Raw genomic sequence first — 23,580 nt, 5'->3', positions numbered from 1 at the left:
ACCACCACACCCTCGTCTGCCTGCTCTCGCTCTCTTCGCTCCGGCCACGTCTCTGCTCTCAGCTCTTGAGCGCCTGCACTCGCGCAGCCACAGCGCACAGGCAGCGAGAAGGCGCGCTTCTTCGCTCGCCCAGGCAGACGCGACAGCTTAGCGGCAAGGCGCATCAGAGCGTGCCTCACTGGAGCACAGAGCGCAGCAATTTTGCATCGTGCTGCGCAGTCCAGGCTCAGGTGAGTGAGCGTGCAGATCTGCGAGCGGTGTACGTGCTTTGGAAGCAGGGAGCAGGCCCAGCGGGGTCTAGTCGCAGCGACGGCACCCATGCGTCTCGCATCGGCTCAGCTCGGCTGCGCTGTCCTTGTGGCTCCCAGCACTTCGCCGCGTCTGCTGCAGCAGAGGCAGAGCGCTGAAGTGCTGGGGAGTGCAAGAGATGGAGGCCAGCTGTGGGCAGCGCCTTGAAGGGTCAGGGCTGCGCGGGGCTCAGGCGCCTTGCCTGCTCGAGTCGCTGTGCGCAGCCGCAGCTGCGAGCTGCGGCTGCGGCTGGAGCAACTAGCGTTGCAAATGCTGGTGCGCAAAGGGCATGCGCAGATGCGTCTGACGCCAAGGCGAGCGCCACGGCTGCAGTCGTCGGCGGCGCTCGCGCCTACACCCTTGTCCGGGCGGCCAGAGAGCCGCTAGAGCGCACGCTACTTGCACACGCGCAGAATGCTGGCGTAATGAACGTGCAGCTGGGCCCTCGTGCTACCGACCTGGGCTCGCCGCAAGGCCGCCCGAGGTCCGATCGTAGCGCTGACAATCCGTTGTCAACGGGGCTGATTTGGCAGACCAGAGTGCGGCGCGTGGAAGAAGGTCTCGCGACGCTGCTTGATCTCTGCGCTTCTTCGCGACGGTGCTGACGCTCGTGCGCTCAGCTTCTTCCTTTTTGGCATCTTTTCTCGCTTCCTTCCGTCGGAGCACCAGTTCCTTCGCAATGCGCATCAGCATTCCTTCCATCCCGGTCTCGGCGCCGCGCGACCGCGTGCAGCACACGCTCGAGGCCGGCGCGGCGCTCGTGGCAGACTTCTTGAGCGCAGGCGCGGGCAAGACGCTAGTCATGACCGGTGCGTGCCTTCCCCACAGCGCTTCTGCGCACGCCAAGCAGCGCGCTTACCCTTCGTCTAGGCGCGGGCGTCTCGGTCGACTCTGGCATCGCGCCGTATCGCGGCGAGAATGGGCACTACAGTGCGTGTGCTCCGCTGCGCACGCCCGTTGCGCCGAGCTGATGTGATCCGTTCGTCAGCTGTGCACACGACGTATCGGCCAATCTTCTTCCACGAGTTCACCGATGCGTCAGACAAGGGCCACGTCGCGCGGTCAGTCTGCTTCTGAGGCGACGTGCCGGCGGAACTGCGAGCTGATCTGCGAGCACCTCGATGCAGGCAGCGATACTGGTCGCGCTCTTTCCTTGGGTGAGTAGCTCGTGCTCGGCGCTGCTTGTGGCTCAGCTCACCCAAACACTCTGCTAGATACCCGCCTGTCTGTGCGTGCAAGCCCTTCGGAGATTCTTGCGAACGCGGCTGATCGCGCTTCTGCAGTGAGAGCGAAGCCAAACGTGACGCACTACTCGCTGGCTGCGCTTCAGCGCATGGGTCACTTTGGCGACTTCATCACGCAGGCGAGTCGTGCAGCCAGCTGCTGAAGCAGCGTGCTTGCTCTTGCGCCGCGGCTGACGAGCTGCCTGCTCCAGAACGTCGACAGCCTGCACCACCACGCTTCGCCCTCTCCATCGCTTGCCGCGTCTACAATCCTCGAGCTGCATGGTGCGCTCGACCGTCTGTGTCGCCGTCTGTCGTCGCTCATGCACGTTCCTCAGGCACGCTGTCCTCCGTCGTCTGCGTCTCCTCGCCCGGTGCTCGCTCGACACCAATAGACGCCAGCGCGCACTCCTACCTCACCTCCTCGCACATGTCCGGGCCGCGCCGCGCAGCACCAATAGCGCACAACACGCCAACCGGCTCGGCGTATCCGCACGGCTGCGGCTTCCGTGGCAGTCGGCCAGCCTACCAGGCCATGCTGGGCGATGCCAATCCGCAATGGCAGCGCATGGCCGAGGACATGGCGGCGCGGCGCTCGGAGCCAAAGACGAATCCGGACGGTGACGTGCGTCCGTTGCGTTTTGCTGCGCTCCGCTCTGGCTCACTCTCGTACCCAGGTGGAGCTGAGCAAGGACACAGACTACAGCTCGTTCAAGTACGCGCCGTGTCCCTCGTGTGGAGGGATCCTGAAGCCGTGCGTATAACCACGAGCTCCGCTTCGATCTTTGCTGACTCGCCGCCCTGCAGTGCCGTCATCTTGTGCGTCGATGCTAGATCAGCTCTTCGCGTGCGCAAGCAGCTGACTTTCCATCGCACAGCTTCGGCGAGTCGGTGCCGGATCAGCTGCGCGACCGCTCCTTCGAGCTCGTCGAGAAGGCGTCGCAGATGCTCGTCGTCGGTTCGTCGACGGCAACGTACTCGGCGTATCGCCTCGTGCGCGCAATGGCCGAGTCCGGGCGGAAAGTGATGGTGCTCAACATCGTGAGTCCTGTCGGTTGCGCTCCTGCGACGTCGTGCTGAGCCTTCTCCAGGGCCCGACACGCGCCGATGGGCTCGACATTGAGAAGGTCGAGCTGGGCTCGTCCGAGACGCTCGGCCTCGCAGCCAAGCAGCTGGCTGCAAAGGGACCCCTCCGAGACGACCCGGTGCTGCGTCGTCTGCTCGAGAGCGGCGGTGTGGCGCGCGTGCCGAATGACCATCGCGTCGCCGCGAGCTAGACTTGAAGAGGAAAGGGGAACACGCAATGCATAAATCGGACTCCGTCGCAGGCAGCGGCGTTCCAGACAGCACAGCTGCTGCGTGACTTCGTGGCGCCTTGCTCGCTGCAGTCATACCGTGCACGGCGAAGCGCGATGTGATGCATTGCAACGTCGAGCGGAGATCCACAGGATCAGCAGCCGCCGGTACTAGCCAAAAAGTGAGGGATCGACGAGCAGCGACGGCGAGGCTCGCGGTCGGAGGCACGCCCGTACACCAGCCTCGGGCAGCAGCACCACGCTCCGCCGACACGCACCTCGGCCGCCATCTCCTGCGCCCAGCTCTGCGAGGTGCCCACCAGGCGATGCCCGGGTTTACGGCCCTACGCACGCAGAGAGATGGCAGCCTGGGCTCGCGGTCTTGGTAGGACGACGTGGTGCTCGCCAACGTGGCGCCCTCCAGATTCGAGCTGCAGCGCCGCTCGAGTCCGACGACAGCCATCGAGGCAGCGAAACTTGCGGCCTTCATTCAGCGAGGCCTCGCCGCCGCACTCACTTTCGTCGGCCTTATGCCCGGAGTATCACTAGCTCGAGTCGAGCATTCGCCTCTGCGCAGACGGAGGCAGCCCTACGTCCAAGACTGCTCCCGCTGGGCGGCGCGCGAGAGATGAAGATCGTTTCCATTGGCAGCGCAAGAAGCAGGCCTCGGCACAGCCGAGAGCCCCGCAAGGGGTCCAAAACGTCAGGGCCTGAGGTGTTGAACCGGCCACTTTGCCACAGGGAATTAGCGCATCCCCCGCACAGTGCTGCCCAAGGGACTACCGCAGAGCTCAGGGCGGCGCTCTTGTGCTGTCATACGCGTGGCAAAAATGCACACCGTACTCGCTCCTGCACTCCGCAAACTAGCCTTTGTTTGAGAGATCCGCAAATGTTGAGTGCGACATCAGACAACTAGGGGGGCATTGCACCCGGGCTAGCACCGTAGTACTAGCTCCAGTATGCTTTGAAAATCCCGCTGGAGCTCCACGTGCCCGCCGCACGGCCGTGGGCCAGGAGTCTGAGGCCTGGGGATGGCGGAGGGCGAGCAGTAAACACTGCAGGAGGGGGGGTGTGGCTGGGATGGAAGAGTGGCTGTCGGCTGTCGGAGGAGGGCGAGAGTGTGAGCGAGAGGAATGGGGCGGCGCATGTCACGTCTCTCTTTATAGGCGTGTCGCAACGGCGCCGCGTCGTTTGCTTTGCCACGAGCAGTCCGACCGTGCAGCGGAAGCAGGAACGGAGGCATCTGTGACTGAGATGAGCGAGCGATGGGCGGCCTAAGCGCACGGCTTGGCGAGCGTCATGCCGGAGGGGCTCGAGCGCAACAAGTGCGCGACGCGAATGTGATGGCGGCCCGAGCGCCGTGCGCCTCCGTCCGGGCGCATCGTCTGCTGGCTCAAGGGAAGTGAAGCGAGAGAGGGAGCCGAGGAGCTCAAGACACATCCTGCGACAGAGCGCGTCTTCGATCGCCTGTCACTCACGCTGCCGCAGGCTGGGGCCCATTCCCTCGCGCTCGCGCCACCGGACGCTGGGTGTGCACAGGCCGCGGCAGGTGTCCTGCCCTTCCCAGCTGCGCTAGACCGCGTGCGCTGGACGCCGTGAATGGCGCACCTCTCAGTCTGCACGTCGCTCTGCGCGTTGAAAGCATTCCATTCTCACCGCCGCAATCTACAGCGTTGCCGGGCGAGACAGTCGGTGCAGCGCTCGCTCATGATGATGCCGGCAGCAGCTTGAGCGAGAAGTCGACGTGCTGCGTCGACTGGTGGATCGCCGAGGTGCTGATGATGTCGATCGCTGCACGATGCCTCGTCAGCGCCTCCTCGCACTCCTCATCGCCACCAAGACTCACCATCGTCCACATGCCCATCCTTCACGTTGCCCAGCTCAATGCCGCCGCTGCTCTCGAGCAAGAACTGTCGCCCAGCGTTGGCGTACTTCTCCTTGAGGCCGCGTGCGTTGTCGATGAGCGTCTGGCCCTCCATGTTGTCGAGCATGATGACGTCTGCGCCTGCCTCGATGGCCTCGCATGCCTCCTGCACCGACTGCACCTCGACGTCGATGCGCAGCGAGAAGCCGGCGACGCTGCGTGCGGAGGCGACGGCGGCAGGGACGGATCCTGAAGCAGCGAGGAGAATGAGCCAGTGGCCGTGCGGAGATGCACATCGCCGCCATCACTCGCAGCGTGCGCGTACTCACCAGTGCTCCAGATGTGGTTGTCCTTGAGCATGACCATCGAGCTGAGGTCGTAGCGGTGCGCGTCGACGCCGCCGACCAGCATGCCGTACTTCTCAACGAGGCGGAAGCCTGGCGTATGAAGATATCAGCGGCAGTCCGATAGGGAGGGCGAGAGCGACAGCCGGGCCGCAGCTGTGCGGCACGCCTGCGGGCCCGATGCGACAACATGGAGCCGCGTTCGCAGTAGCTGCTGGCCCCAGCGGCGCGGCTGCGAGTCTGACGAGGGTACAGCTTCGCCTTGATGCCCGCTCTGAGCTGACAAGCCCGCTCTGAGCTGACAAAGTCCGCAGCCTGGTCCACTCTCGAGTCCCGACGCTCAACTCGAGCATCGTCCCGCCCTGCAGGCTGCCGGAGCGCGCCGGCCGTGCCCCACAGTCCTCCATCCGCTGCAAATCGCTGTGCATACAGGCATCACCCAGCTCCACACACGCTTCTCACTCACCCGGCGTCGTCTTGCGCGTGCCCGCCACGATGCCCTTGAAGCCCGCGGCGCGCGCAGCATCGAGGAAGCGGCGCGATCTGCGCACGCGACAGAGCGATAGGCAGACGCGAGCAGAGGAAGCAGAGGTCAGCAAGACGTCGAACTGCAGCGCGAGGAGTGGTGCGCCGCAAAAGCGTCGGCCTGCGCCATAGCAGGTGCACCCGAGCCCGCCGCACGCATAGGCGTAGCTGCCTCCAGTACAACCAGCCGCCAGCGCTGCGTGCCTCGCGCCACCGGCACTCTGCCTCGCACAGCCGCTCTCTGCCTTACTGGCATGCCCCACTCGCACACACTTCGCCTCGCACATGTACTCACGCAGTCGCGATGCCCGAGCAGCGTGCAAGCGTGTTGAGCGCCACGCGCTCGCCCAGGAGCAGCTTCCTCGCCTCGCCCTTGACCGTCGCCACCTTGACCTTCTCTCCCTTCTTGCCCACCTCGCTGCCCTCCTCCACAAACCACTGCACCTCGCACCCGAGCACGCGGAAGACCTCGTCGAAGAACGGCCGGCCCGCCAGAATGCCGGCGCTCTTGGCCCAGAGCGTCGCCTCGCGCGGCGCAGAGCCGACGACGAAGCCGCCGTAGTCGAACGACGGACAGTCCTCGGCGAGCCACTGCGGGATCACCTGGGCCCACGATGGCGGCAGCAGGTCGGCGAAGTTGGCGGCGCTCGAGGTGGACATGATGAGGCGGTGGAGGAGGTGGTGGTGCGGAGGAAGGAAGCAACGCGCGACGTCGACGCCGCTTGAGGCTGGCGCGCGGCGGCGCACGTCCCGATTCCCGCCGCGCCGCTGCCGCCGCCGCCGGCTCAGGGTCCAGGCTCGCCGCCTTGCCACCTCACAGCTCTCGCTGCCGCTGCCTCACTGCTCGCAACGAGCTTTGCACTTCAAAATTTTGCACCACTGCCGCTTCGCATGCTGCCTAGGCGCTGGCCGCTTTGATGGTATCTAGATTGTCTGATGCTCCGCCTGATGCGCTTCCGCCTCACCACGCGTGCTCCACATACTCCCGCCACGTCCACATTTCCGGGTGCACCTCTTTGCACTTTGCGATGTCTGCGCTGAATCCAGGCTGACAGATGGAGCAGTCAGCGATCAGCGTGCGGCATATGGGACGCAGAGAGTGTGGCTCACGTCGTTGAAGAACTGCGCGCGCATGAGTGCTCAGCCATGGCGCTACGCAGGATGCAGCACGTTTGACTCACGTTGAACATGGTGCGCAGCGGCGCCACACTCTTGACGAGGGCGAGACCGAGGAAGGAATTCGTGCTCGGCAGGGCGGTGCCCTTGACCCGCTTGAACTGCGAGCGGAGCAATGGCGTCAGCTACAGGCTCCTGGGGGCTCCACATTCGCTTCGCACCTGCTCCGCCATCTCCTTGACGCTCAGCTCGTCGCCCGCCAGCGCCAGTGTCTTGCCGTGCCACTCCTGCGGCGCAGCAAAGGCCTTTGCAGCGACGATGCCGATGTCGCGACACGCCACGAGCTGCAGTGGACGCTTGACGCACGCGTTGAGCGCGGCCGCAAAGAGCTTGGAGGAGTAGCCGTAGTCGCCGAGATTGTCCTGTGCAGCAGAGAGTCAGCGGCTGCGGAATGAAGGGTAGGGCGACACGTACGGCGAAGAAGACGGGACGTAAGATGGCGCACGGTAGCGTCGGGTGCTTGTCGGCGATGTACTGCTCGATGGCGCGCTTCGACTCAAAGTGCACGATGTCTAGCATGGCATCGATTAGCGGACGCCGCACGGCGCACTGGCACACCGACGCACCTGTCTTGTCGACGTCTCCACGCTGCACGCTGGCGTAGACGAAGAGGCCCACGTGCGCCTTTGCCGCCTCATCGGCCATCGCACAGCCGAGCGCCACCTCGGCCTCGAAGGTAGTGTCGGCCGAGAGCTGCACGGAGAAGACGCCGTCGAGGCGCTGGCCGTGCTGCTGCGCCTTGGCAAAGAGCGCCGCAGCATCGTACGGCGTCTCGAGCAGCGTCACGCCCGGCAGTGCCGCGAGTGCAGAAGCCTTGGCCGACGAGGCATCGCGTGTGCAGCCGAGGACGGCGAAGCGGGTGTGCTCGGCGCTGTTGTGCGCTGCCAGTGCCCGCACGACGGCCGAGCCCTGCTTGCCCGTGGCGAGCGCGACGAGGATGCGCTGTGGCGCTGCGGTGGCGCTGCTTGATGTGTCGGCCATAGTGCGATGTGGTGGAGCGGAAGGTGGCACGGGCCGCTTGACGGAGCGGCCCCTCGAGGGCGAGGTCGAGGGCGCGTGGGCCGCTCGCGCCGGAGGCTATTTTGGGCGCGGCTTCCGCGGAAGCGCGTAAAGTGCGGCGAGGCGGTGCTGAAAGCTCGGGCCGCGCGCGCCGGCATCGGGCGTGTTGCTCTGTGACGTGTTGCTCTCTGCGCCTGCGTCTGCTCGCCATCGCCGCGGCCGTCTGAGGCTGTCATGCCTGGACATCGGCTATTATGCGCAGCGCAAGCTCAAGTGCAGGGCCCCAGCCATTTTTGGTGCAGCTCTGGAGCCAAGGCGCTTTGCAAATGCGGCCTCGAGCAGAGCCTGGCGGACGCGAGTACATCGCGACGCGACTGCACAGGCAGCTGCGAGGACGCGCCGCCTTGCCTCAAAAGGCAGCTTCTGCCTTGGCCGTCCTTCCTCCTCTTCTCCCACACACCTCGTCTCTGGTCTCAACTTCTTTGACCTGCCTCTCAGCTCTGCACTGTCGCTTCCAGCTCCTGGCCTCCTCACACACCTCCAAGCTCTCCTTCGCCATGGACACCGCCATGCCCAGCGCGCCCGACACGCCTGCTGCGCCCGCTGCGGCCGCCGCTCCGTCCGCACCTGCCGCGGCTGCCGGGGCCATGGCCGGCATGGCAGTCTCCGTCACGTCGTCCGATGACCAAGTTGGATATGCTGCGTCGGATGATGAGATGGTGCGTGTCTCGCTCTAGGGCTCTGTGATGTATATCTAGTCTTCGTCTGTACCTGCGCATGTGCACTGCGCTTGCCTAAGACTGTGTCGCTCTTTCGCATGTGCGCTCTTGACTTGCTTGAAACCGCGCGCCAATCGCCCCGTCTAAGCATCCACGCTGACGCCCTTTACCAAGCAGAGCAGCAATAGCAGCGACGTCTTCGACGAGCGTAGGATCGAGGCTGATTTGGCAAACGATCTCTGGCGCGCCATCTGAAGCCGGCAGAGATTCTGCGCGAGGTATCCATCCTCTGTCTCTCCGCTCACAAGCGCCTGCTAGACGACGGCGACGTTCCCAACGCGTGGTCGGCCAACTTGCTCGCCGACCAAGCGGCAGCTCTGGGAAAGAGCGCCGCACGCGCGAGCAATGACGGCATTGCGCCTGTGAACATGGCTCACTCGCCCGAGATCGGTTCGCTGCTCCAGCATCTCAAGTATGACCGCGAGGACACGGTCGATGAGGCGCGCAGCATCGCGTTCGAAGCCATCGGCGACGTCCTTCCCAAGAACGGTGGCATTCTCGCTCGCCTCAAGCCGGAGTTTCAGTCAGAGGAGGAGCGCCTCGTGCGTTTCAACGACTTCATGCGTCACATGTGCGAGTACTCGTTCGACAACCTCTTTGCCGCGCTGGACTACCTCGAGTCCGTCGTCGACGGCTAGTCGCGTCTAGTCGGACTCGAGCCGCTGGTCAATTGCAGTCAGTGTCGCAGTGGAGCATGCGGGCGGGAAGGGAGCGGGAGGGAGCGCGATGAGCCCGAGCAACGTCGACGAAATGCGAGCAATGACACACTCCATCACCACTGACTCTCGAGCTGCGTCGCTGAATCTTCCGCTAAGCTGGCGAGCCCGCAGCGAGAGGCCGCTCGCTCTCGACGGCGCCAGTGTATGATCGTGCGAGCACGATTCCAAGCGGCGTGTGCCCGATGCTGCTCTTCGGGCGTGAGCCGATGAAGTCGAGTGCCAAGGCGGCGGCAACGCCCCTGTCTTACGCGCACGCGCGCAGCCGTCAGGCAGCACTCACGACTCATGCGCGTCCTTCCCTTCACACCACCACACCGTCCCAGTTTGGCTGCTCTGCACCCACATCTCGTCTTGCGCCTCCTCGTGTCACTGCTTAGTCCAGTCTTTGCATCGTCGTCGCCTTACGCCTTCAAGCTCCACTCCACACCTGCGCCATGCAGGCCTCCACGCCTGACGCGCCCGCCGACGCCATGGCCGGCCGCGCGGCCTCCGCCGCAGCGCATGCCCCTGTGCACGCCGTCAGTGGCCATGGGGCGTACGAGGAGATCGTGAGTTGGTTTCCGTGCCGAAGTGTTCTTTCGCACGTAGAGTCGGCTCGGTTGCGTCTGCGATATGCTGCCAAGCCCGTCGGCATCTGCACTGCGCCTCGTTCAGGCATACACATGCTGCGAAGCTTGTCCGCGTCTATGCCTGAGCTTGCGTGTGTGCTCCTCTCGCATACTTCTGCGACTCGCGTACACGCCTCGGCCGTGCGCTGCCGAGCTCTTCTGCATCTGGACTTTGCTCGCCGTGTGCATGCGCTCGGCTCGCCCGACGTCGCATCTGTCGCATACGAGCTGACGTCCTTCATCTACCAGGGTGACCCCAACCATGACCTGCATTATGCCACTCCCGCAATGCCGCACGCGGATGTGAACAGAGAGGTCGCCTCGGGAGACACCTGGCGCGAGATTCCCCTCCTCCTCCTCTGGCTCCACAAGGGACTGCTGATCCGCGGCGACGTCGCAGGCGCCTGGGAAGCCTTTGCACTGGCGGAGCAGGCTTTGGCGCTTGTCGACAAGGCGGAGTACTTCTGGGAGGAGGCCATCTTCAACGCTGAGTCGGTGAAGCCTACGTACTCGCCGCGCGTCGCCTCGCTGCTGGAGCGCCTCAACACCGACCGTCAGGCCACCATGCAGGAGGCACGCGACTACGCCTTCGAGGTCATCAGCGCTGCGCTCCCGCCTGGCCGCGACCGCGCGCCTCTCCATCTGGCCGACTTCCGCCTCCCCGAGGAGCGCGGCACGCTCAGCCGCCGGCAGCGCTTCGACGAGCTCGTGAAGTCCTTCTGCCAACGCTCATTCGACAACTTCATCGCCGCGCTGCACTACTTCGGAGATGTGGACGGCTAGTCAAGTGCGGCCGTGGCGAGGCTTGCGGGTGGGAGAGATGCGATGAGATGCGAGCAATGACACCACTACTCTTGCGCTGCAACGCTGTGCCTGTTCGCGGTGATGCTGGGTCGAGAGAAGAGCAAGCCCAGTCTGGCCAGCTCATACGCTTAGCAGTCGTCGAAGCGGCTCTGTTCTCCTGCGATGATGCATCGAGAGAATGCTTTGCTTCGTCTCGTCTTGCTGCACGGCGAGGCTCTATCGGCAACAGACATGTGCGGCGACACGAGCGCGACCGCGGCCTTGCCCCTGTCCCGTGCGCTTCTCGTCATGTCGTGGAGCGCCGCGCGCGCGTCCTTGCCTTCCCACCACCACATCACCGCGCATCTCGCAAGCTCGCTCTGCATCTGCAACTCGTCGTGCAGCACGTCCTACCTCGGCGCCGTCTCTCCTCCTCCGCCGTCGACTTCTTCTTCACCCCTCTCATTCGCCGCTGCTTCCACGCGCGCGTCCCCGTCGATCAGCACTTCTGCGCCTGCCATGTCCGTTCTGGGGGCACCCCCCACGCACTCGGCCGGGCCGAAGAAGAACAGGCTGCATCAGGTTCCTCCTCGGCGAGGGCGTGCGGCACAGCAAATGCCCCAGGAGCCGCCGCCGCCGCTGCAGCCGCCAGCGCCGCAGCAGCAGCAGCATCGCCCGATGCCGCCGTTTCATCCGCTGCCGCTGCGTCCGGCGGTTCAGCAAAGGGATGAGCAGCAGCAGCAGCAGCAGCAGCAGCAGTTGCGCGTGCCAGCTGGTCGTGCGGCGGGCGGTGAGCTCGCCAACGCACTGCAGCAGCCGGAAGTGCCCGCCGCAAAGAAGGTAAGTGGCCTTGCCTCTCCCTGATCCTTCTTTGCCTCAACATGTTCTGCTCTGTGACCCGTATGCGTGCGCTGACGCCTAGTTCGGCCCGACAGCAGGCTCGTGCCGCACCTGACGCGCCGCTCGCTCAAGGCTCGGGAGCAGCGACGGGAGTGGCTCAAGCGGCCAACCCCGAGGATCAGCGCAGTGCTGAGGTCAAGAAGGCCGAGAGGAAGAGACGCAAGGCCGAGGACCGTGCAGTCAAGCACCGCACCACCGAGCTAGAAGCGATCGAGGCGCGTGCTGCCGAGCTCCGGGCGGCGAACGAGCGTGCTGCTGAGCTGCGTGCGGCAGAGGAGCAGGCGGATGCAGCAGAGCAGCGTGCTGCCGAGCGGAAGGACAAGGCCGAGGCCAAGGCTCTGGCCGCCGCTGAGAAGGAACGCGCCGCCAAGAAGCTTGCCGCGACTGCTGCGAGGAAGGCGCGCGCATCCGACGGTGCCCAGGATGCCGGTGCTGGACCATCTGCGGCTGCTGCTGGCGCTCTTGCTGCTTCCGCTCCGGCCCCTGCCCCTGCTCCGGCTCGAGCTCCTACGCCTGCTCCGGCTCGCGCACCTGCGCCTGCTCGAGGTCGAGCTCCTACACCTGCGCCTGCTCGCGCTCCTGCACCTGCACCTGCTCATGCTCCTGCTCCCGGCCCTGCTCCAGGCGCATCTGCTGGCGCTCCGGCTGTCGTGCATCGCCAGGGCTCTCCCGACAAGGGGGAAGGATCATCGGGCAACGTCAAGCGAGAGCGCTCGACAAGCGTGGAGTATAGCCTCGACGTCTCGAAGAAGAAGAAGCGCTCTAAGGCTCGCCAGGCGGCCGCCGCCGCTGATGCTGACGTGAAACCGGTGCGTAGCGGCGGTTTCGTCGACCTATGTGGCGCTCATCATCCTCTCCGTCCCAGGAACTCGAGTGATGCTGCCACTCTTGCACAGGGCCCACGTATCTCACGTCGCAAGCTTTTCTTCATCTCTTCGCGTCCCTTCGCACCTGCGTCAGTCGGGCCGACCAGGGCACTGAGCACCTCAGCATGCTCGCTGACGCTGAGGTCGAGCTGGTGAGCGGGGTCGGTGTGACTCGCTTGTGTCGAAGCCACTGAGCTGAGCTGAGTCGTGCACAGGTGCAGTAGCCGGCACGCCGACAGATCGGCCCCTACACTCTTTACTCGTCACGCCACCCTCAGCTCTGGCGATCTCTAGTCTTCGCTCCACATCCCATCTGCGCCGCTGCACGCTATGCCCTCATGTCCTATGCACCTTCCCTCTCGCTACGCCAATCCACCACGAGCCACCACCCGCCGCACGCTTTTTCCGAGCCACCATGATCATGACCACCCTCTCAATGTGATCTGAAGCTTCCCTGCTCGCATCTGATACCGCTGCGTGTCGAGCAGATGAGCAACGCTTGGGCCGACTCCGCCGAGCGTGACCTGTGTCCAGGCGCGGCGAGTGCTGCTGAACACGCTGTCCCTGCCGCTCTCTCTTCAAGGCTACGCCTGAAGCTTCCAGGGGTTTCGCGAGACATCGTATCATATCCAGAGCAACATTTATATGAGCGAGACACCAGCAGAGAAAGGCGGCTGCGGCAGGGCGAGCAGACAAGCGGCTCGGGTGTCGGGCGTGTCACCGGCTGATCCGGACGCGCCGCGCGCGCCTCGCGTTGCCTTACGACAGGCTGCGCCAGCGTGCTCCTTCCCTCTCCTCCACCACCACCTTCGCCATCTCTCAACAAGCTCGCCTCTTCCTATTTGTCTTTCTTTCTCCACTTCACTCTCCGCATCATGACGTCCGGCCAGTGGGTGTGGCAGGAGTACCCGGCGCGCGGCGGCTTCTGGGTCTGGGACGCTGCGTGCCAGCGGCCGCTCTGGGCGCCCACGCCCGTGCCTACTCAGCCCGGCCCGCACGGCGAGTGGGGCTGGCAGCTCGCGGCGCCTCAGAGCCGCAAGCCGCAGGCTCAGCAGCAGCATGCGGCAGCTGCAGTGCCGCCTGCCACGTCTCGCGTGCCCGTCGGCCTGCCGCCCGGCATCGTGCTCGGCGGTGCGGCACAGCAGCTGCGTGCGCCAGCCGCACCCATGGTGAGTTGTCTTGTCTCAAGCTAGAACAATGTTCATGCATCGGTTTGGCTCGATGCGCCTGCGCGACCTGCCTCTCTCTCCACGATGGCCCGCGTTTATTTGCTGACCAGTCGAAGCAGCCGCAGGGCGGTTCTGCGGCGACTGGAGCCACGCTGGCCGAGGCGATCGACCTGGAAGCGGAGCAAATCAAGGCCAAGGCGCAGCGCAAGGCTGAGAAGAAAGCTGCTGCCAAGAAACGCAAGGCCGGAGATCGTGCGGCAGAGCAGCGTGCGGTGGAGCTGCGTGCGGTAGAAGCGCGTGCCGCCGAACTGCGCGCGCAGAGCGAGCGTTGGGCGGCCGAGAAGCGTGCTACGCAGCAGCGTGCCGCAGACCAGCTAGCTGTCCATGCCGAGCGCAAGGCCGCGGCGCAACGTGCCAGAGAGATGAAGCGCGAGACCGAGGACGACCAGATGCGCACCGACGAGCAGTTCGCCGCTCTCGCTGCTGAGGGCAACGAGCTGCCGATCGTCGAGGAGCCCGCCGCTCCCGCTGCTGCTCCTGCTGCCGTCGCGATGGCCGCCGTCGCTCAGCCGCGGTCGCTTCGGCTGCAGTCGTCCCGGCAGTTCTTGCCCGTGCGGCGTCGGCTCCGGCTCTCATTGCTCCCGCTGCGGATGCTCCTGCTGTTGGCGTGCTTGCTATGGGTGCTCCTGCTGCGGGAGCTCCTGCTGCGGAGGCCTCTGCTGTGGTCGCGCCGGCTGCTGAGGCTCCGGCTACGCATGCTCCAGCCGCGCGTCTTCCCGATCCCGACTTTGCTGTGTTCCGTTTGCCTCGCCGTGCTCCCGTCGCCGGCCCTCCTCCTCCTGCCGCCGATGTTCCTGCGCCTCGGACTCCTCCTGCCGCGCCGGCTGTCGTGCAGCGTGAAGCAGCCGACAAGGGCGAAGGCTCGTCGCGCGGCGTCAAGCGCGAGCGCTCGTCGAGCATCGAGTGGCTCAGCACCACGTCGAACAAGAAGACTGCCGAGCGTGCCCGTGCGCTCGCCGTCGTGATCAAGCCGGTGAGTAAGAGCCTCTGTATCGAAGCTTCTTGATGCTCATCCTCATTTACGACAGGAGCTGCTGTGGCTGGTCACTCTCGCACGGAGCCGGCGTGCTCCACATCAAGTCTTCGTCGTCCTCAAGTCTCGTCCTCCTCCAGTCTCGTCGTCCTCAAGTCTCTGAGCCTCCGTCTCCCTCGCGCCTCCATCATCTCCGCCAGTCGGGCCGACTCCTTCATGGGCCTCGCTTGCACATACCTCCGCAGCGTCACCCTCTCTCTTCACGCATCAGTTCTGTACAAGTAGCAGTCATGTCATTCGCCGCGTCGCCGAGCCTCGCACTCCTCAACACAATGAATCCTCTCACACTCGCGCGTGCTCAGGTGTACCACGTCGGCTCGGGCCAGCCGTCCTTGCCGGGCCCGTTGAGGGCGAAGCGGCCGACCTCGGCGCGCTTGTGTGCGATGGGGTCGTGCAGCGTGTGCGTGCGCAGGTCTCTGTACGCCGTGTCGAAGCCGTACTTGCCCGCGACGGACCGCGCGCCCTGGAACTCGTACACCTTGCTCGTCACCTCGAGGCCGAGGTCGGCGATGACGACCTTTGTCGCGGCCACCTGCACGGCCCACTGCGCACGCTGCTCCTCCGTGACGCTGGCGCGCGGCGCCGTGTGCAGCAGGCGCGCGCCGTGCTCGACGACGTTGGCAAACTGCGCCTCGGAGGCCCACAGGCGCGCCTGCAGCGTGCCGTAGCCGTCCTGGATGTACCACTCGTCCGTGCCGCGCGCGGCAGGCGACGGCGTGTAGGGCCAGCCGCGCGTGTTCTTCTTGGTGTACTCGAGGCCGCGCGCAAGGGCGCCCTGCGTGATGCCGACGTAGAAGGCGGTAAAGACGAGCTGTGTGAGAGGAGCGTCAGCCAAGGCATCGCATGTGTTGGGCTGAGCCGCGGCTCACCTGGATGGCCGGCAGCATGAGCGTGTTGTACGCGCCGATGGGCTGGAACTTGCGCTCGGCAAAGCCATACGCGTCGGCCCACGGCACCTCGACGTCGGTGATGGAGATGCCGCCGCTCTGAGTGCCGCGCATGCCCAGCGTGTCGACCCACTCGTCGCCGTACTTGATGCCGGCCTGCTTCGAGAGCACGGGCGCAAAGACGTGCGGCGCCGACGGGTCATCGACAAACGAGCCCTCGAGGATGCTGCATGGGTGCGCGTCAGAGTGCGTATGCGCGCAGGTCCGGCAGATCGCCACGCACGTAATGTCCGAGATCTTCGAGCCTGTCGAGAACGTCTTTTTGCCGTTGAAGACGATCTTCGTCGGGTCCGTGGGGTGCTGCGAGACGTGCAGGTCCGAGTCGCGCGCTGGGAAGGTGTCAGAGGAGCGCGCGCAGAGGCTCAAGAGGCTGGCTCACGGTTTACTGCGCCGCCGAGGAAGTACTTGTTCTTTGTGAGCCACTCCTGGATGCGCGGCACCTGCTCCTCGGTGCCGAGGATGGCAATGGCGTTGTACCAGATGAGCGAGTACCCGAGGCTGCAGGGCAAAGTGTGAGTGAGCGCCCACACGTGGCGCCCGCGGTGGCAGCGCACTCACAGCTGCGCGAGCGAGCCGTCGCCCTGCGCCACGATGCGCACGACATGGTACGCCTCCTTCCACGTCTGGCCGCCGCCGCCTGCGCTCTTAGGGCCGAGGATGGTCACGAGGCCCGCATCCTTGAGCAGCTGGACCTGCAGGCTCGGCCGCATTAATATGCTGCCACATGCTGCCTCTCTGGCATTGCACTCACCTGGCGGTGCGGCACGACGTTGCCGCGGTCGCGCACGGCCTCGTCGGCGTGCAGCAGGTCGGCCACCTGCTTGGCGCGCGCATAGAAGTCCTCGGGCGTGCTGAGCGGCGCCCAGGAGGTCGGGTACTGCACGAGCTCGGGGTCGGCCTGGATGCGGCTCGAGTTGGGCCCGGCGACGGGTGCCGGAGCAGACGCGGCGCTGGTGGCTGAGGGTGCCATGCTGTGAGGGGTGTGGGAGTGAGAGACAAGGTGAGGAGCGCGGAGAAGCAGCGCCGTGTCACTTTATGAGAAGCCCGCCGAGGGCATCGAACCACTCGGACGAGCTGCTTCTCGATCGTGTGTGCCTTCTCGAAGCCGCCTGCTGCACGGGAGCAGTGTGCTCGGACCATCATCCGAGAGTGAAGAGAAGCGGGTCCGCTCTCTGTCTTGTTCCCGAGCGCTCGGCGTGGGATGCCTGCGGCTGCTGGCGCGAGGCCGGCCGGAGGGCAGCCTCCTCGGCGCCGGCGCTCGGCCATGCGTCGAGCGTGCAGCAGGACAACTGCGCAGCGATGGGCTGCAGGGCGAGGAGCTGCAGCGTGCAGCACGGATGGCTCATCGGCCTGCGCGATGGCGAACATGCACTTGCCGCTCTTAATGGCGCCGGCGCCGCATGCCGGGGTGAGGAAGGGCGGCAGCGGCAAGCAGCGAGCGGCGCGCGTGGGAGCAGCACGCCGCGGAGGTGGCCCGAGCGCAAGCACGCCTTGCAGCCGCGCGCAATTGTTGTATTCCAAGCTTCAACTGGCGACCGCATCTGAGGCCGCACGCTGTATTCACGCCGCACGTGACGCGCCCCTGGCGCGCGTCCTGGGGCGGATGGCGTGCGCCGCGTGGGCGTTGCGTGCGCACCACCATCCTCTCTAGCCTCGCCGGCAAGCGCACGCGGCCGACCGTCGACGGCAATGGAGCAGGCGGGAGCCGCGACCGCCGGCGCACAGCGCGTGGAGATCTGCGCAGGCGCAAATTCGCACGGCTCGCAACTGTGAACGGCATCCCGCTGTGAGAGCATCACATGCAACGGCTCGCTGCGTGCGGGCCGGCGGCGCCTTGCCGTAGCGCGCGCTCCCGATTTGCTGCTGCTCGTGTGCCATTGAGAGCCTGCTGAGCAGGCGTGCAGGCTGCCATCCGCCTGGCCTTGCATCACGACTTGTGACTCTCGCCAGAGATCCGCGAGCTCCACACGCCTTCCTCACCTCCATCACCAGCCTCCTACACGTCGCCGCGATGGTCTCTGTGCTCGCCGCTCCCAGTCTCCCCCTGCGTGACGCCTCGGTGCTCAGCAGCGCCAGTGCATCTGCACAGAGCGCCGATCTCGCATGGGCGTACACCTCGCAGGCCGACGTGGTGCTGGGCGGCGGCTGGGACTACGACGAGGGTGCTGCGCCCGCCACGCCGCCTTATGTGCCTGATCCGCTGCCGTCGCGCGACGACGACGGATCAAGCAGCAGTGCCTCCTCGCGCAGCACCTCGCCCTCGCCGACGCCCACCTCGCCCGGCGAGAGCTCGGCGGCCGGCACTGCGGCAAAGACGCTCAGCTCGTCGGGCCTCCTTGTGCGCTCCACCACGCAGGGCTGGGAGCGCTCCTTCGACCTCAACTACGACTGGCCCGTGCCCGCCATTGCGGCGCCAGACGAGGTGCTGATCCGCAACGAGGTAGTCGGGCTCAACCCGGTCGACTTTAAGAGGTGCGTCGCCGCGAGCCTCTATGCCTTCCAACTGCGCTGACACGACAGCGGACAGCATTCTGTACAACTTTGGCATTCCCGACACGCCCTGGGTGCTCGGGCGCGATGTGATGGGCACGGTGCAGGCCGTCGGCAGTGCGGTGAGCGGCTTCTCGCCGGGCGATCGAGTGAGTGCATCGTGTAGCCATCTCTGGCGTCTGGAGCTGACCTCCGTCAAGGTCTGGACGTGCGCCGACTCGCGTGATCGCCGAGCGGGCGCCTACCAGACGCGCAGTGTCTCGCGCGCCGCGCATCTCTGCCACCTGCCTGCGTGTGTGTCGGACGACGAGGGCGCTACGCTCGGCACGGGCCTCGTCACCGCGGCCGTGTGTGCGTACTGGTTCCTGCGCCTGCCTGCGCCCGCGAGCCGCGGCGGCGACGTGCTTGTGGGCTCCAGTCGGCGCGGCAGTCAGGAACTCGGCGGACAGTGGCTGCTGTGAGTTGTCGTCCAGATGTGCGGCTGCCGAGGTCGGCCTGACAGTGATATCTTGCAGCGTGTACGGAGGCGGCGCAGTCACGGGCCAGTACATCTCGCAGCTCGCACACCTGGCCGGGCTCAGCGTGCTGGCCGTGGCCTCGCCGTCGAACTTCGAGCACCTGCGCACCTCAGCCGGCGTCTCGGCGTGCGTGGACCGGCATCTCGACGCCTCGCAGCAGCTGGCGCAGATCCGCGAGCTCACAGGCGGACGTCTGCGCTATGCCGTCGACTGCGTCGGAAGCAGTACGGCCACGCTGTGCGCGCAAGCACTGCAGCAGAGCGACGTACCCGACGTCGAGTTCATCGGCCTCGCCGGCAATCCCAAGCCGGTGGGCGAGGCGCAAAAGGAGATCAAGATCCACAAGATCAGCTTCTCCACCACAATCTACGGCGACGACGCGTTTGCGGCGCGCCTCTTTGAAGACCTCGCTGCGCTGCTTTCGACGCGGCAGCTGCTGCCTATGCGGCCCGTCGTTGTGCCGCACGGTCTCGCCGGCATTCGGTGCGTCTGACTCTTGACATGTGTCGAGACGAGCCCGCTCACGTTTGCTCCCCTCTCACAGTCGCGGACTGGAAGCGCTGCGCGACGGCACGGCGCCGCGGGCGCGCAAGCTCGTGGTGCGCCTCGGCGAGACGCCGCACCAGGACACGACGAACCTGGGCGTGCGCGCCGAGCTGTGCTGGAATGGCGTGGCGTAGCGCTGTGGTGGCACAGCGTGAGGAGCGACGCAACAAATCATCAGAGATGCCTCACACCCGAGCCTGAGGCTGTGCTCTGACGGGTGCGGGACTGATGCTTGACATCTCATCGCTGTACCCGCCGAGGCGGTGCACTTCGGAGCTTGGCGTACTTGTATGACACATGTGTGGGACAGCTGTGTGCTGCGGCGAGACGAGATGCTGAACGCCAAGAAGCCATCTGCGAAGTGGCGGTGCGGAATGCGTGGACACGATTTCGCCTCGGAGGCCGAAGCGAGAGCGCTCTTGCCGTTTGCCTCTCGGCTGAAATAGATGCGGCGTAGGCGGAATGTGCGCACAGCCGCTGCGGTCTTTCCAACGGCCCGCTCCTGTGCAGCGATGCAAAAGGGGTTCAAGCGGCAGTGCTTTCGCACGCCGATCGCGAGAGTCACAGCAGTGCAGGCCTCCGAGCTGCCCCTGGCCACGAGTCCGGGCACTTCCCTGCGGCGCCGGCTTTGGTCAAAAGCAAAGGCTTGACCTTGTGCATGCCCTAATCGTACAGAGGCTGCCGCTGGCGCAGAGAAATGCGGAGCGAGCTTGCCGTGAGCATCATCGGCGACCTCGCGTACTCACAACGGCAGCACGCCAGGAACGCGCGATGCGTAGCGCAGGGCCGCGCGCCGCCGCCGCGGAAAGCCCCCTGAGCCGTGCGCGCGGAGGCGCGCTCCGGCGGTGCAGCAGGCCGCACCAGGCACGCCTCCACTGCCCTGCGCCGCAGGCCGGTGCCCCGCATCACGAGCTTATGACGCCGAGAGGGCTCTTGGCCGCCGGAAATGCAGGCACAGCGTGCAGAAGAAGCCCTTGGAGGAATAAAGGGCTTCTGCCGCTCCGCCGCCCCTCCGCCGGCGGCTCGGATCAGAAGTGCGTCTCCGCCGGCCGTCGGCAGACGCCGCCCGCGCGCCCCACAGCCGCTGCACTGGGTGCCGCAGGTGCCATCGCTCGATGCGCTTGGCGGCGCCAGCCGCCAGAGGCGATTCGAGGCTGTGCTGCGCGCGCTCCGGGTGCCGCGTGGTGATGATCGACAGCCGATGGAACAGCCTATAAAGCCCGCTGCGTCGGCTCGTGTTCTCCAGCTCTCCACACCCATCTCTCCACAAGCAACCCATCCACCATGCGCGCTCACTTCGTCCTCCTCTTGCTCCTGCCCTTTGCACTCTCCACGCCGCTACCGCCCACTCCCTTCTCGCCGCAGCACTTGGCGCGTCAGAATCACGGCACCTGCGCCTCGTGCCTGCAGGGCTGCCAAGTCGATCCAGCAACGTGAGTGTGCCTCTTCTCAGGAGCCTCATGCGAGCCACACTGACCTGTGCGGCTGTACAGCGTGTGCGGCCCCGGCCCCAAGAGCAACTGCCCCACTGATCCGGCGCAGCAGATGGCGGTGAGTGGCCTCAGTCTCTCTCTCTGCACGATTGGTCGAGCCGACTAAGACGACATGCTGCACAGCTGTGCAAGGCATCCTGCCGTGATCAATCCGGCGTGGCTTGCTCGCCTGGCACCTCTCCCATCAAGCGTCAAAACAACGGCGCTCCTCAGCCCGTCACTGGCCAGTGTGTCGACCGTAACGGCGACGGTGATTGCCAGAACGCCACTGGCACGGGCACGGGCACGACTGGCACGGCGCAGTGCGTGGATCGGGATGGGGACGGGCAATGTGGAGGAGGAGGCCGCGGCAACGGTGCAGCTGGCACGGGCACGACGCCCTCCGGCACGACTGCGTCCACGGGAGACTGTGTCGATCGGAACGGAGATTGACAGTGCGGCGGCGGACGCAACGGCAACGGCAACGGCAATGCCGCGGCGGGCACGGCTACGACTGCGCCTGCGGCCGGTGCGAACTGCGTGGATCGCGATGGCGACGGACAGTGCCGCGTCGACAACAACGGCGGCGGACGGGGCAATGGCAATGACGAGGGACCGAGGATTCAGTGCATCAACAATGACCGCAATGGACAGGTGAGTCCTGCGGTCACGCCAGACGTCCCCTTCTTCAACGTGGCCCACTGACCTCTCCACCCAACCCGGCAGTGCGACAGCTCCACGACGTCCACGAACGGCACCATCAACGGACCGCTGCCGCTCAACCCGGGCGCACTGCCGCAGGACGGCTCCGTGCCCGGCTCGGTCTCGGGCACGGGCTCCGGCGGCAACGGCACCACTGGCACCACCTCGCGCACCGGCACGACGGGCACGGGCACGACGGGCACGACGGGCAACACGGGCACCACGGGCAACACGGGCACCACGGGCACGGGCACGACGGCGCAGAGCTCCATCGTCGACGGCGCGGCCTCGCTGCATGCCGCTCGCTGTGGCGCCGCACTTGTCGCGCCCGTCGGTGCCGTGCTGCTGCTCTAGGCGCCGCGCTGCCCCCTTGCTCTCTCCCTTTCTCCCGACAGAGGCGTGATTGACGAATCCGACGATGATGATCATGACGACCCTTACGACGCTGCACGAGAGCAAACCCCCACTGGCATGCCCTTGCAGCCCAGATGACTTCCTCCTCACGCCCTTCTCATGTCTCCCCTGCTCTCCTCGATGCTACTGTACATACCTTACGCACTCACCGCTCGAATCTCTATCATCTCTCTCTCTCGCTTCTCCTCTTCTCGCCCTGAAGGGCTGCCTTCCAACCTCATCCCTATGGCCATTGCATCAAGCCCTGCCTCACGCCTCGCCACTCGCACAGCGTGCGCCAGTACACATCGTCGCCCGTGTCGAGCGGTCCGTCGGGCGCCCACAGCAGCAGCTGCGGCGCCGTCGCCTCGACGTGCATCTGCCGGCTGCTGCGCTGCTGCTGCTGCGCCGGCGACGCGGTGGCGTGCATCGGCGCGGACGCCTCAGGTGTGCGAAGCGCGACGGCAGGCAGAGCGTCGTCGTCCCACCCCAGCGCTTGCTCCTCCTCTTGCGCAGCAGCGCCCGCCTCGCCCTCCGAGTCAGAGTCCATCGAAAAGACGGCCATCTTGGCCGCCGCCGCCGTGCCCTTCTTCTTCGCGGGCGGCGCCGCTGGTGCGCCGGCACGTTTGCGCGGCGAGCGCCGCAGGCCCTGCTCCTCGTCGTCGGCTGCGGCGGCGGGTGCCGGCGCTGCGGCTAGCCTGGAGCGCTTGAGTGCGGCAGAGGCGACGACGGCGGCGGCGGAGGAGCAGGAGGATGCAGGTGCAGAAGACGAAGAAGACGAAGACGACGGCACGGCGCAGAGATGCAGCTGCAGCTGCCGCGGCGCGAGGGCGAGCGCCGAGCCGTGCAGGGCGCGCCCGCGGAAGGCGGCGGCGTACGTCTGCGGCGAGCTGCTGCTGCTGCTGCTGCGCGGCGCTGCGGCTGCTGCTGCCTCGGCAGACTGGAACGCAGGTGCAGCCGCGGCGTCGGCAGCGCCCTCGCCCGCGCCCACGCCCTCGGCGTGGGGCTGCACGAGAAAGTAGCGCGAGACGGGCGCGGGCCCGTCGTACTCGATGCGCAGCGGGAGGAGATGTGCGTGCATGCGCGGCGGCTGCGCGGCGGGGAGGCGGAGCGACAGCGGCGGCGGGAGCAGCGCCATGTTTGCGGCAGTGGGGGGGGTGGTGGTGGTGGAGAGGAAGCAAGGCGGGATGCGCGCGGCATGGGGGCATCACGTGCGCAGCCAAGACGCGTCACGGCGCCGGCCACTCTACGCGCCGCGCGCGCCGGGCGGCTGGGCGTGATGCTCTCAGGGCCGCCGCCGCCTGCCGTGCCACTCCCATCCTCCCTCCCGCCAGCCGCGCATCACGCTCCCGTCTCTCACACACACGTGGCATCCTCCACCTTGCTCACAAGCCGCGCGCCCACGCGTGACACTGCTGCCCGGCACACACTCTCGCGACACACAGCACACACACACCCACCCCACCCCTCGCGCCCAATGTCGGCCGCCGCACCCGCGGCAGCAGACGCCGCACGGCCCGCCAGCACCGCCGACGTGGGCGCGCGCGGCGTCGAAGGCGAGGCGGCCAGCGGCGAGATGCGCGAGGCGCCGCCGGCTCCGGCGCGCGCAGGGGCGGCGGCAGAGGACGCAGCGCCCGGCGAGGCAGAGGCCGAGGCAGAGGCAGAGGCGGCAGAGCAGACGGCAGCGAGCAGCAGCAGCAACAAGGGCGCCGCAGAGCTGCGCACGCCCGCATTTGCGCTGGCGCGCGTGGGCAAGATCATCAAGGTGCGTCGTGTGTGTGTGTGTGTCTGTCGGGGCGAGAGGGCGAGGAGAGCTCTTTCGCACAGGGCGACCGCTCGTCGAAGAGGTGGGCCCTCACCTGCAGCCGCATTCGCCTCAGG

At 66.3% G+C, this 23,580-nt stretch overlaps 14 protein-coding genes across 14 annotated transcripts in view; 8 read left to right on the top strand and 6 right to left on the bottom strand.

Annotated features, from left to right (window-relative positions):
* Positions 1-855: 855 nt before the first annotated feature.
* FA09DRAFT_57007 (DHS-like NAD/FAD-binding domain-containing protein) lies at positions 856-2,868 on the top strand. The gene is made up of 12 exons (XM_025745726.1): positions 856-1,097; positions 1,159-1,218; positions 1,277-1,349; positions 1,416-1,445; positions 1,503-1,516; positions 1,572-1,651; positions 1,724-1,796; positions 1,850-2,136; positions 2,189-2,265; positions 2,319-2,330; positions 2,390-2,552; positions 2,603-2,868. The coding sequence occupies exons 1-12, from the start codon at positions 968-970 to the stop codon at positions 2,786-2,788; spliced, it is 1,185 nt and encodes a 394-aa protein (XP_025597785.1). The 5' UTR covers positions 856-967; the 3' UTR covers positions 2,789-2,868.
* Positions 2,869-3,518: 650 nt separating this feature from the next.
* Positions 3,519-4,343, bottom strand: FA09DRAFT_56858 (hypothetical protein). Its single transcript, XM_025745724.1, has 2 exons — positions 4,022-4,343; positions 3,519-3,905 (listed from the first exon to the last, which is right to left on the bottom strand). The coding sequence occupies exons 1-2, from the start codon at positions 4,244-4,246 to the stop codon at positions 3,741-3,743; spliced, it is 390 nt and encodes a 129-aa protein (XP_025597784.1). The 5' UTR covers positions 4,247-4,343; the 3' UTR covers positions 3,519-3,740.
* On the bottom strand, positions 4,344-6,236 carry FA09DRAFT_56914 (nicotinate-nucleotide diphosphorylase). Its single transcript, XM_025745725.1, has 7 exons — positions 5,984-6,236; positions 5,835-5,953; positions 5,481-5,557; positions 5,000-5,107; positions 4,653-4,919; positions 4,463-4,597; positions 4,344-4,392 (listed from the first exon to the last, which is right to left on the bottom strand). The coding sequence occupies exons 1-6, from the start codon at positions 6,197-6,199 to the stop codon at positions 4,512-4,514; spliced, it is 873 nt and encodes a 290-aa protein (XP_025597783.1). The 5' UTR covers positions 6,200-6,236; the 3' UTR covers positions 4,344-4,392; positions 4,463-4,511.
* Positions 6,237-6,444: 208 nt separating this feature from the next.
* Positions 6,445-7,711, bottom strand: FA09DRAFT_330650 (NAD(P)-binding protein). Its single transcript, XM_025742682.1, has 6 exons — positions 7,282-7,711; positions 7,130-7,227; positions 6,877-7,077; positions 6,721-6,816; positions 6,650-6,661; positions 6,445-6,587 (listed from the first exon to the last, which is right to left on the bottom strand). The coding sequence occupies exons 1-6, from the start codon at positions 7,694-7,696 to the stop codon at positions 6,501-6,503; spliced, it is 909 nt and encodes a 302-aa protein (XP_025597782.1). The 5' UTR covers positions 7,697-7,711; the 3' UTR covers positions 6,445-6,500.
* Positions 7,712-7,917: 206 nt separating this feature from the next.
* FA09DRAFT_56825 (hypothetical protein) lies at positions 7,918-8,775 on the top strand. The gene is made up of 2 exons (XM_025745723.1): positions 7,918-8,433; positions 8,611-8,775. Exons 1-2 carry the CDS (start codon positions 7,969-7,971, stop codon positions 8,686-8,688), a joined length of 543 nt encoding a protein of 180 aa, XP_025597781.1. The 5' UTR covers positions 7,918-7,968; the 3' UTR covers positions 8,689-8,775.
* A 751-nt stretch (positions 8,776-9,526) lies between these two features.
* FA09DRAFT_361303 (hypothetical protein) lies at positions 9,527-10,669 on the top strand. Its single transcript, XM_025745341.1, has 2 exons — positions 9,527-9,760; positions 10,070-10,669. Exons 1-2 carry the CDS (start codon positions 9,647-9,649, stop codon positions 10,601-10,603), a joined length of 648 nt encoding a protein of 215 aa, XP_025597780.1. The 5' UTR covers positions 9,527-9,646; the 3' UTR covers positions 10,604-10,669.
* A 290-nt stretch (positions 10,670-10,959) lies between these two features.
* On the top strand, positions 10,960-12,829 carry FA09DRAFT_361302 (hypothetical protein). Its single transcript, XM_025745340.1, has 4 exons — positions 10,960-11,443; positions 11,539-12,312; positions 12,369-12,521; positions 12,585-12,829. Exons 1-3 carry the CDS (start codon positions 11,123-11,125, stop codon positions 12,378-12,380), a joined length of 1,107 nt encoding a protein of 368 aa, XP_025597779.1. The 5' UTR covers positions 10,960-11,122; the 3' UTR covers positions 12,381-12,521; positions 12,585-12,829.
* A 242-nt stretch (positions 12,830-13,071) lies between these two features.
* On the top strand, positions 13,072-14,741 carry FA09DRAFT_56807 (hypothetical protein). Its single transcript, XM_025745722.1, has 3 exons — positions 13,072-13,538; positions 13,655-14,571; positions 14,627-14,741. The coding sequence occupies exons 1-2, from the start codon at positions 13,245-13,247 to the stop codon at positions 14,561-14,563; spliced, it is 1,203 nt and encodes a 400-aa protein (XP_025597778.1). The 5' UTR covers positions 13,072-13,244; the 3' UTR covers positions 14,564-14,571; positions 14,627-14,741.
* Positions 14,742-14,855: 114 nt separating this feature from the next.
* Positions 14,856-16,979, bottom strand: FA09DRAFT_330646 (acyl-CoA dehydrogenase NM domain-like protein; the record flags this gene model as incomplete). The annotated part of the gene is given in 7 exon segments (XM_025742681.1): positions 14,856-15,442; positions 15,501-15,744; positions 15,802-15,907; positions 15,958-16,076; positions 16,137-16,270; positions 16,330-16,582; positions 16,599-16,979. Coding segments are annotated over 6 exon segments (1,344 nt in total), but the record flags the coding sequence as incomplete, so codon positions are not given.
* A 239-nt stretch (positions 16,980-17,218) lies between these two features.
* On the top strand, positions 17,219-19,516 carry FA09DRAFT_361299 (GroES-like protein). Its single transcript, XM_025745339.1, has 5 exons — positions 17,219-18,050; positions 18,106-18,217; positions 18,269-18,525; positions 18,584-19,069; positions 19,131-19,516. Exons 1-5 carry the CDS (start codon positions 17,590-17,592, stop codon positions 19,264-19,266), a joined length of 1,452 nt encoding a protein of 483 aa, XP_025597776.1. The 5' UTR covers positions 17,219-17,589; the 3' UTR covers positions 19,267-19,516.
* On the top strand, positions 19,431-20,686 carry FA09DRAFT_56787 (hypothetical protein). Its single transcript, XM_025745721.1, has 2 exons — positions 19,431-20,565; positions 20,626-20,686. Exon 1 carries the CDS (start codon positions 19,595-19,597, stop codon positions 20,318-20,320), a length of 726 nt encoding a protein of 241 aa, XP_025597775.1. The 5' UTR covers positions 19,431-19,594; the 3' UTR covers positions 20,321-20,565; positions 20,626-20,686.
* Positions 20,687-21,185: 499 nt separating this feature from the next.
* On the bottom strand, positions 21,186-21,895 carry FA09DRAFT_330643 (hypothetical protein). The gene has a single exon (XM_025742680.1). It carries the CDS (start codon positions 21,576-21,578, stop codon positions 21,228-21,230), a length of 351 nt encoding a protein of 116 aa, XP_025597774.1. The 5' UTR covers positions 21,579-21,895; the 3' UTR covers positions 21,186-21,227.
* FA09DRAFT_330642 (hypothetical protein) lies at positions 21,706-22,857 on the bottom strand. Its single transcript, XM_025742679.1, has one exon. It carries the CDS (start codon positions 22,835-22,837, stop codon positions 21,944-21,946), a length of 894 nt encoding a protein of 297 aa, XP_025597773.1. The 5' UTR covers positions 22,838-22,857; the 3' UTR covers positions 21,706-21,943.
* Positions 22,858-23,250: 393 nt separating this feature from the next.
* FA09DRAFT_330640 (hypothetical protein) overlaps positions 23,251-23,580 on the top strand; it is a 1,152-nt gene continuing 822 nt past the window's right edge. The window contains exon 1 of the mRNA XM_025742678.1: positions 23,251-23,464. Coding sequence (XP_025597772.1) covers positions 23,276-23,464 — 189 coding nt within the window. The 5' untranslated portion in view covers positions 23,251-23,275. The remainder of the gene's footprint in view (positions 23,465-23,580) is intronic.

This window comes from Tilletiopsis washingtonensis, assembly GCF_003144115.1.
Source record: "Tilletiopsis washingtonensis strain MCA 4186 unplaced genomic scaffold FA09scaffold_13, whole genome shotgun sequence".
Taxonomy (NCBI): domain Eukaryota; kingdom Fungi; phylum Basidiomycota; class Exobasidiomycetes; order Entylomatales; genus Tilletiopsis; species Tilletiopsis washingtonensis.
This window is presented reverse-complemented; position numbering and strand designations above follow the sequence as displayed.

Excerpts from the sequence above, each read along its gene's own strand:
- FA09DRAFT_361303 (XM_025745341.1), top strand. The coding sequence starts at position 9,647 with ATGCAGGCCTCCACGCCTGACGCGCCCGCCGACGCCATGGCCGGCCGC. Across the intron at positions 9,761-10,069 it reads ATGGGGCGTACGAGGAGATC|GGTGACCCCAACCATGACCT; the intron begins GTGAGTTGGTTT and ends TTCATCTACCAG.
- FA09DRAFT_330642 (XM_025742679.1), bottom strand. The coding sequence starts at position 22,837 with ATGGCGCTGCTCCCGCCGCCGCTGTCGCTCCGCCTCCCCGCCGCGCAG.
- FA09DRAFT_56787 (XM_025745721.1), top strand. The coding sequence starts at position 19,595 with ATGTGCGCACAGCCGCTGCGGTCTTTCCAACGGCCCGCTCCTGTGCAG.
- FA09DRAFT_330643 (XM_025742680.1), bottom strand. The coding sequence starts at position 21,578 with ATGGAGCTCTGCGCCGTCGTGCCCGTGCCCGTGGTGCCCGTGTTGCCC.
- FA09DRAFT_56858 (XM_025745724.1), bottom strand. The coding sequence starts at position 4,246 with ATGTGTCTTGAGCTCCTCGGCTCCCTCTCTCGCTTCACTTCCCTTGAG. Across the intron at positions 3,906-4,021 it reads GTTCCTGCTTCCGCTGCACG|CCGACAGCCACTCTTCCATC; the intron begins GTCGGACTGCTC and ends CTCCTCCGACAG.
- FA09DRAFT_56914 (XM_025745725.1), bottom strand. The coding sequence starts at position 6,199 with ATGTCCACCTCGAGCGCCGCCAACTTCGCCGACCTGCTGCCGCCATCG. Across the intron at positions 5,954-5,983 it reads TCCGCGTGCTCGGGTGCGAG|GTGGGCAAGAAGGGAGAGAA; the intron begins GTGCAGTGGTTT and ends GAGGGCAGCGAG. Across the intron at positions 4,598-4,652 it reads GGATGGGCATGTGGACGATG|CGATCGACATCATCAGCACC; the intron begins GTGAGTCTTGGT and ends GGCATCGTGCAG.
- FA09DRAFT_361299 (XM_025745339.1), top strand. The coding sequence starts at position 17,590 with ATGGTCTCTGTGCTCGCCGCTCCCAGTCTCCCCCTGCGTGACGCCTCG. Across the intron at positions 18,051-18,105 it reads AACCCGGTCGACTTTAAGAG|CATTCTGTACAACTTTGGCA; the intron begins GTGCGTCGCCGC and ends GACAGCGGACAG. Across the intron at positions 19,070-19,130 it reads CACGGTCTCGCCGGCATTCG|TCGCGGACTGGAAGCGCTGC; the intron begins GTGCGTCTGACT and ends CCCCTCTCACAG.
- FA09DRAFT_330650 (XM_025742682.1), bottom strand. The coding sequence starts at position 7,696 with ATGGCCGACACATCAAGCAGCGCCACCGCAGCGCCACAGCGCATCCTC. Across the intron at positions 7,228-7,281 it reads TGGAGACGTCGACAAGACAG|ACATCGTGCACTTTGAGTCG; the intron begins GTGCGTCGGTGT and ends ATGCCATGCTAG. Across the intron at positions 6,817-6,876 it reads TCAAGGAGATGGCGGAGCAG|TTCAAGCGGGTCAAGGGCAC; the intron begins GTGCGAAGCGAA and ends CTCCGCTCGCAG.
- FA09DRAFT_361302 (XM_025745340.1), top strand. The coding sequence starts at position 11,123 with ATGTCCGTTCTGGGGGCACCCCCCACGCACTCGGCCGGGCCGAAGAAG. Across the intron at positions 11,444-11,538 it reads AAGTGCCCGCCGCAAAGAAG|CAGGCTCGTGCCGCACCTGA; the intron begins GTAAGTGGCCTT and ends TCGGCCCGACAG.
- FA09DRAFT_56825 (XM_025745723.1), top strand. The coding sequence starts at position 7,969 with ATGCGCAGCGCAAGCTCAAGTGCAGGGCCCCAGCCATTTTTGGTGCAG. Across the intron at positions 8,434-8,610 it reads CTGCGTCGGATGATGAGATG|AGCAGCAATAGCAGCGACGT; the intron begins GTGCGTGTCTCG and ends TTTACCAAGCAG.
- FA09DRAFT_56807 (XM_025745722.1), top strand. The coding sequence starts at position 13,245 with ATGACGTCCGGCCAGTGGGTGTGGCAGGAGTACCCGGCGCGCGGCGGC. Across the intron at positions 13,539-13,654 it reads GTGCGCCAGCCGCACCCATG|CAGCCGCAGGGCGGTTCTGC; the intron begins GTGAGTTGTCTT and ends GACCAGTCGAAG.
- FA09DRAFT_57007 (XM_025745726.1), top strand. The coding sequence starts at position 968 with ATGCGCATCAGCATTCCTTCCATCCCGGTCTCGGCGCCGCGCGACCGC. Across the intron at positions 2,137-2,188 it reads AGACGAATCCGGACGGTGAC|GTGGAGCTGAGCAAGGACAC; the intron begins GTGCGTCCGTTG and ends TCTCGTACCCAG. Across the intron at positions 2,553-2,602 it reads AAGTGATGGTGCTCAACATC|GGCCCGACACGCGCCGATGG; the intron begins GTGAGTCCTGTC and ends AGCCTTCTCCAG.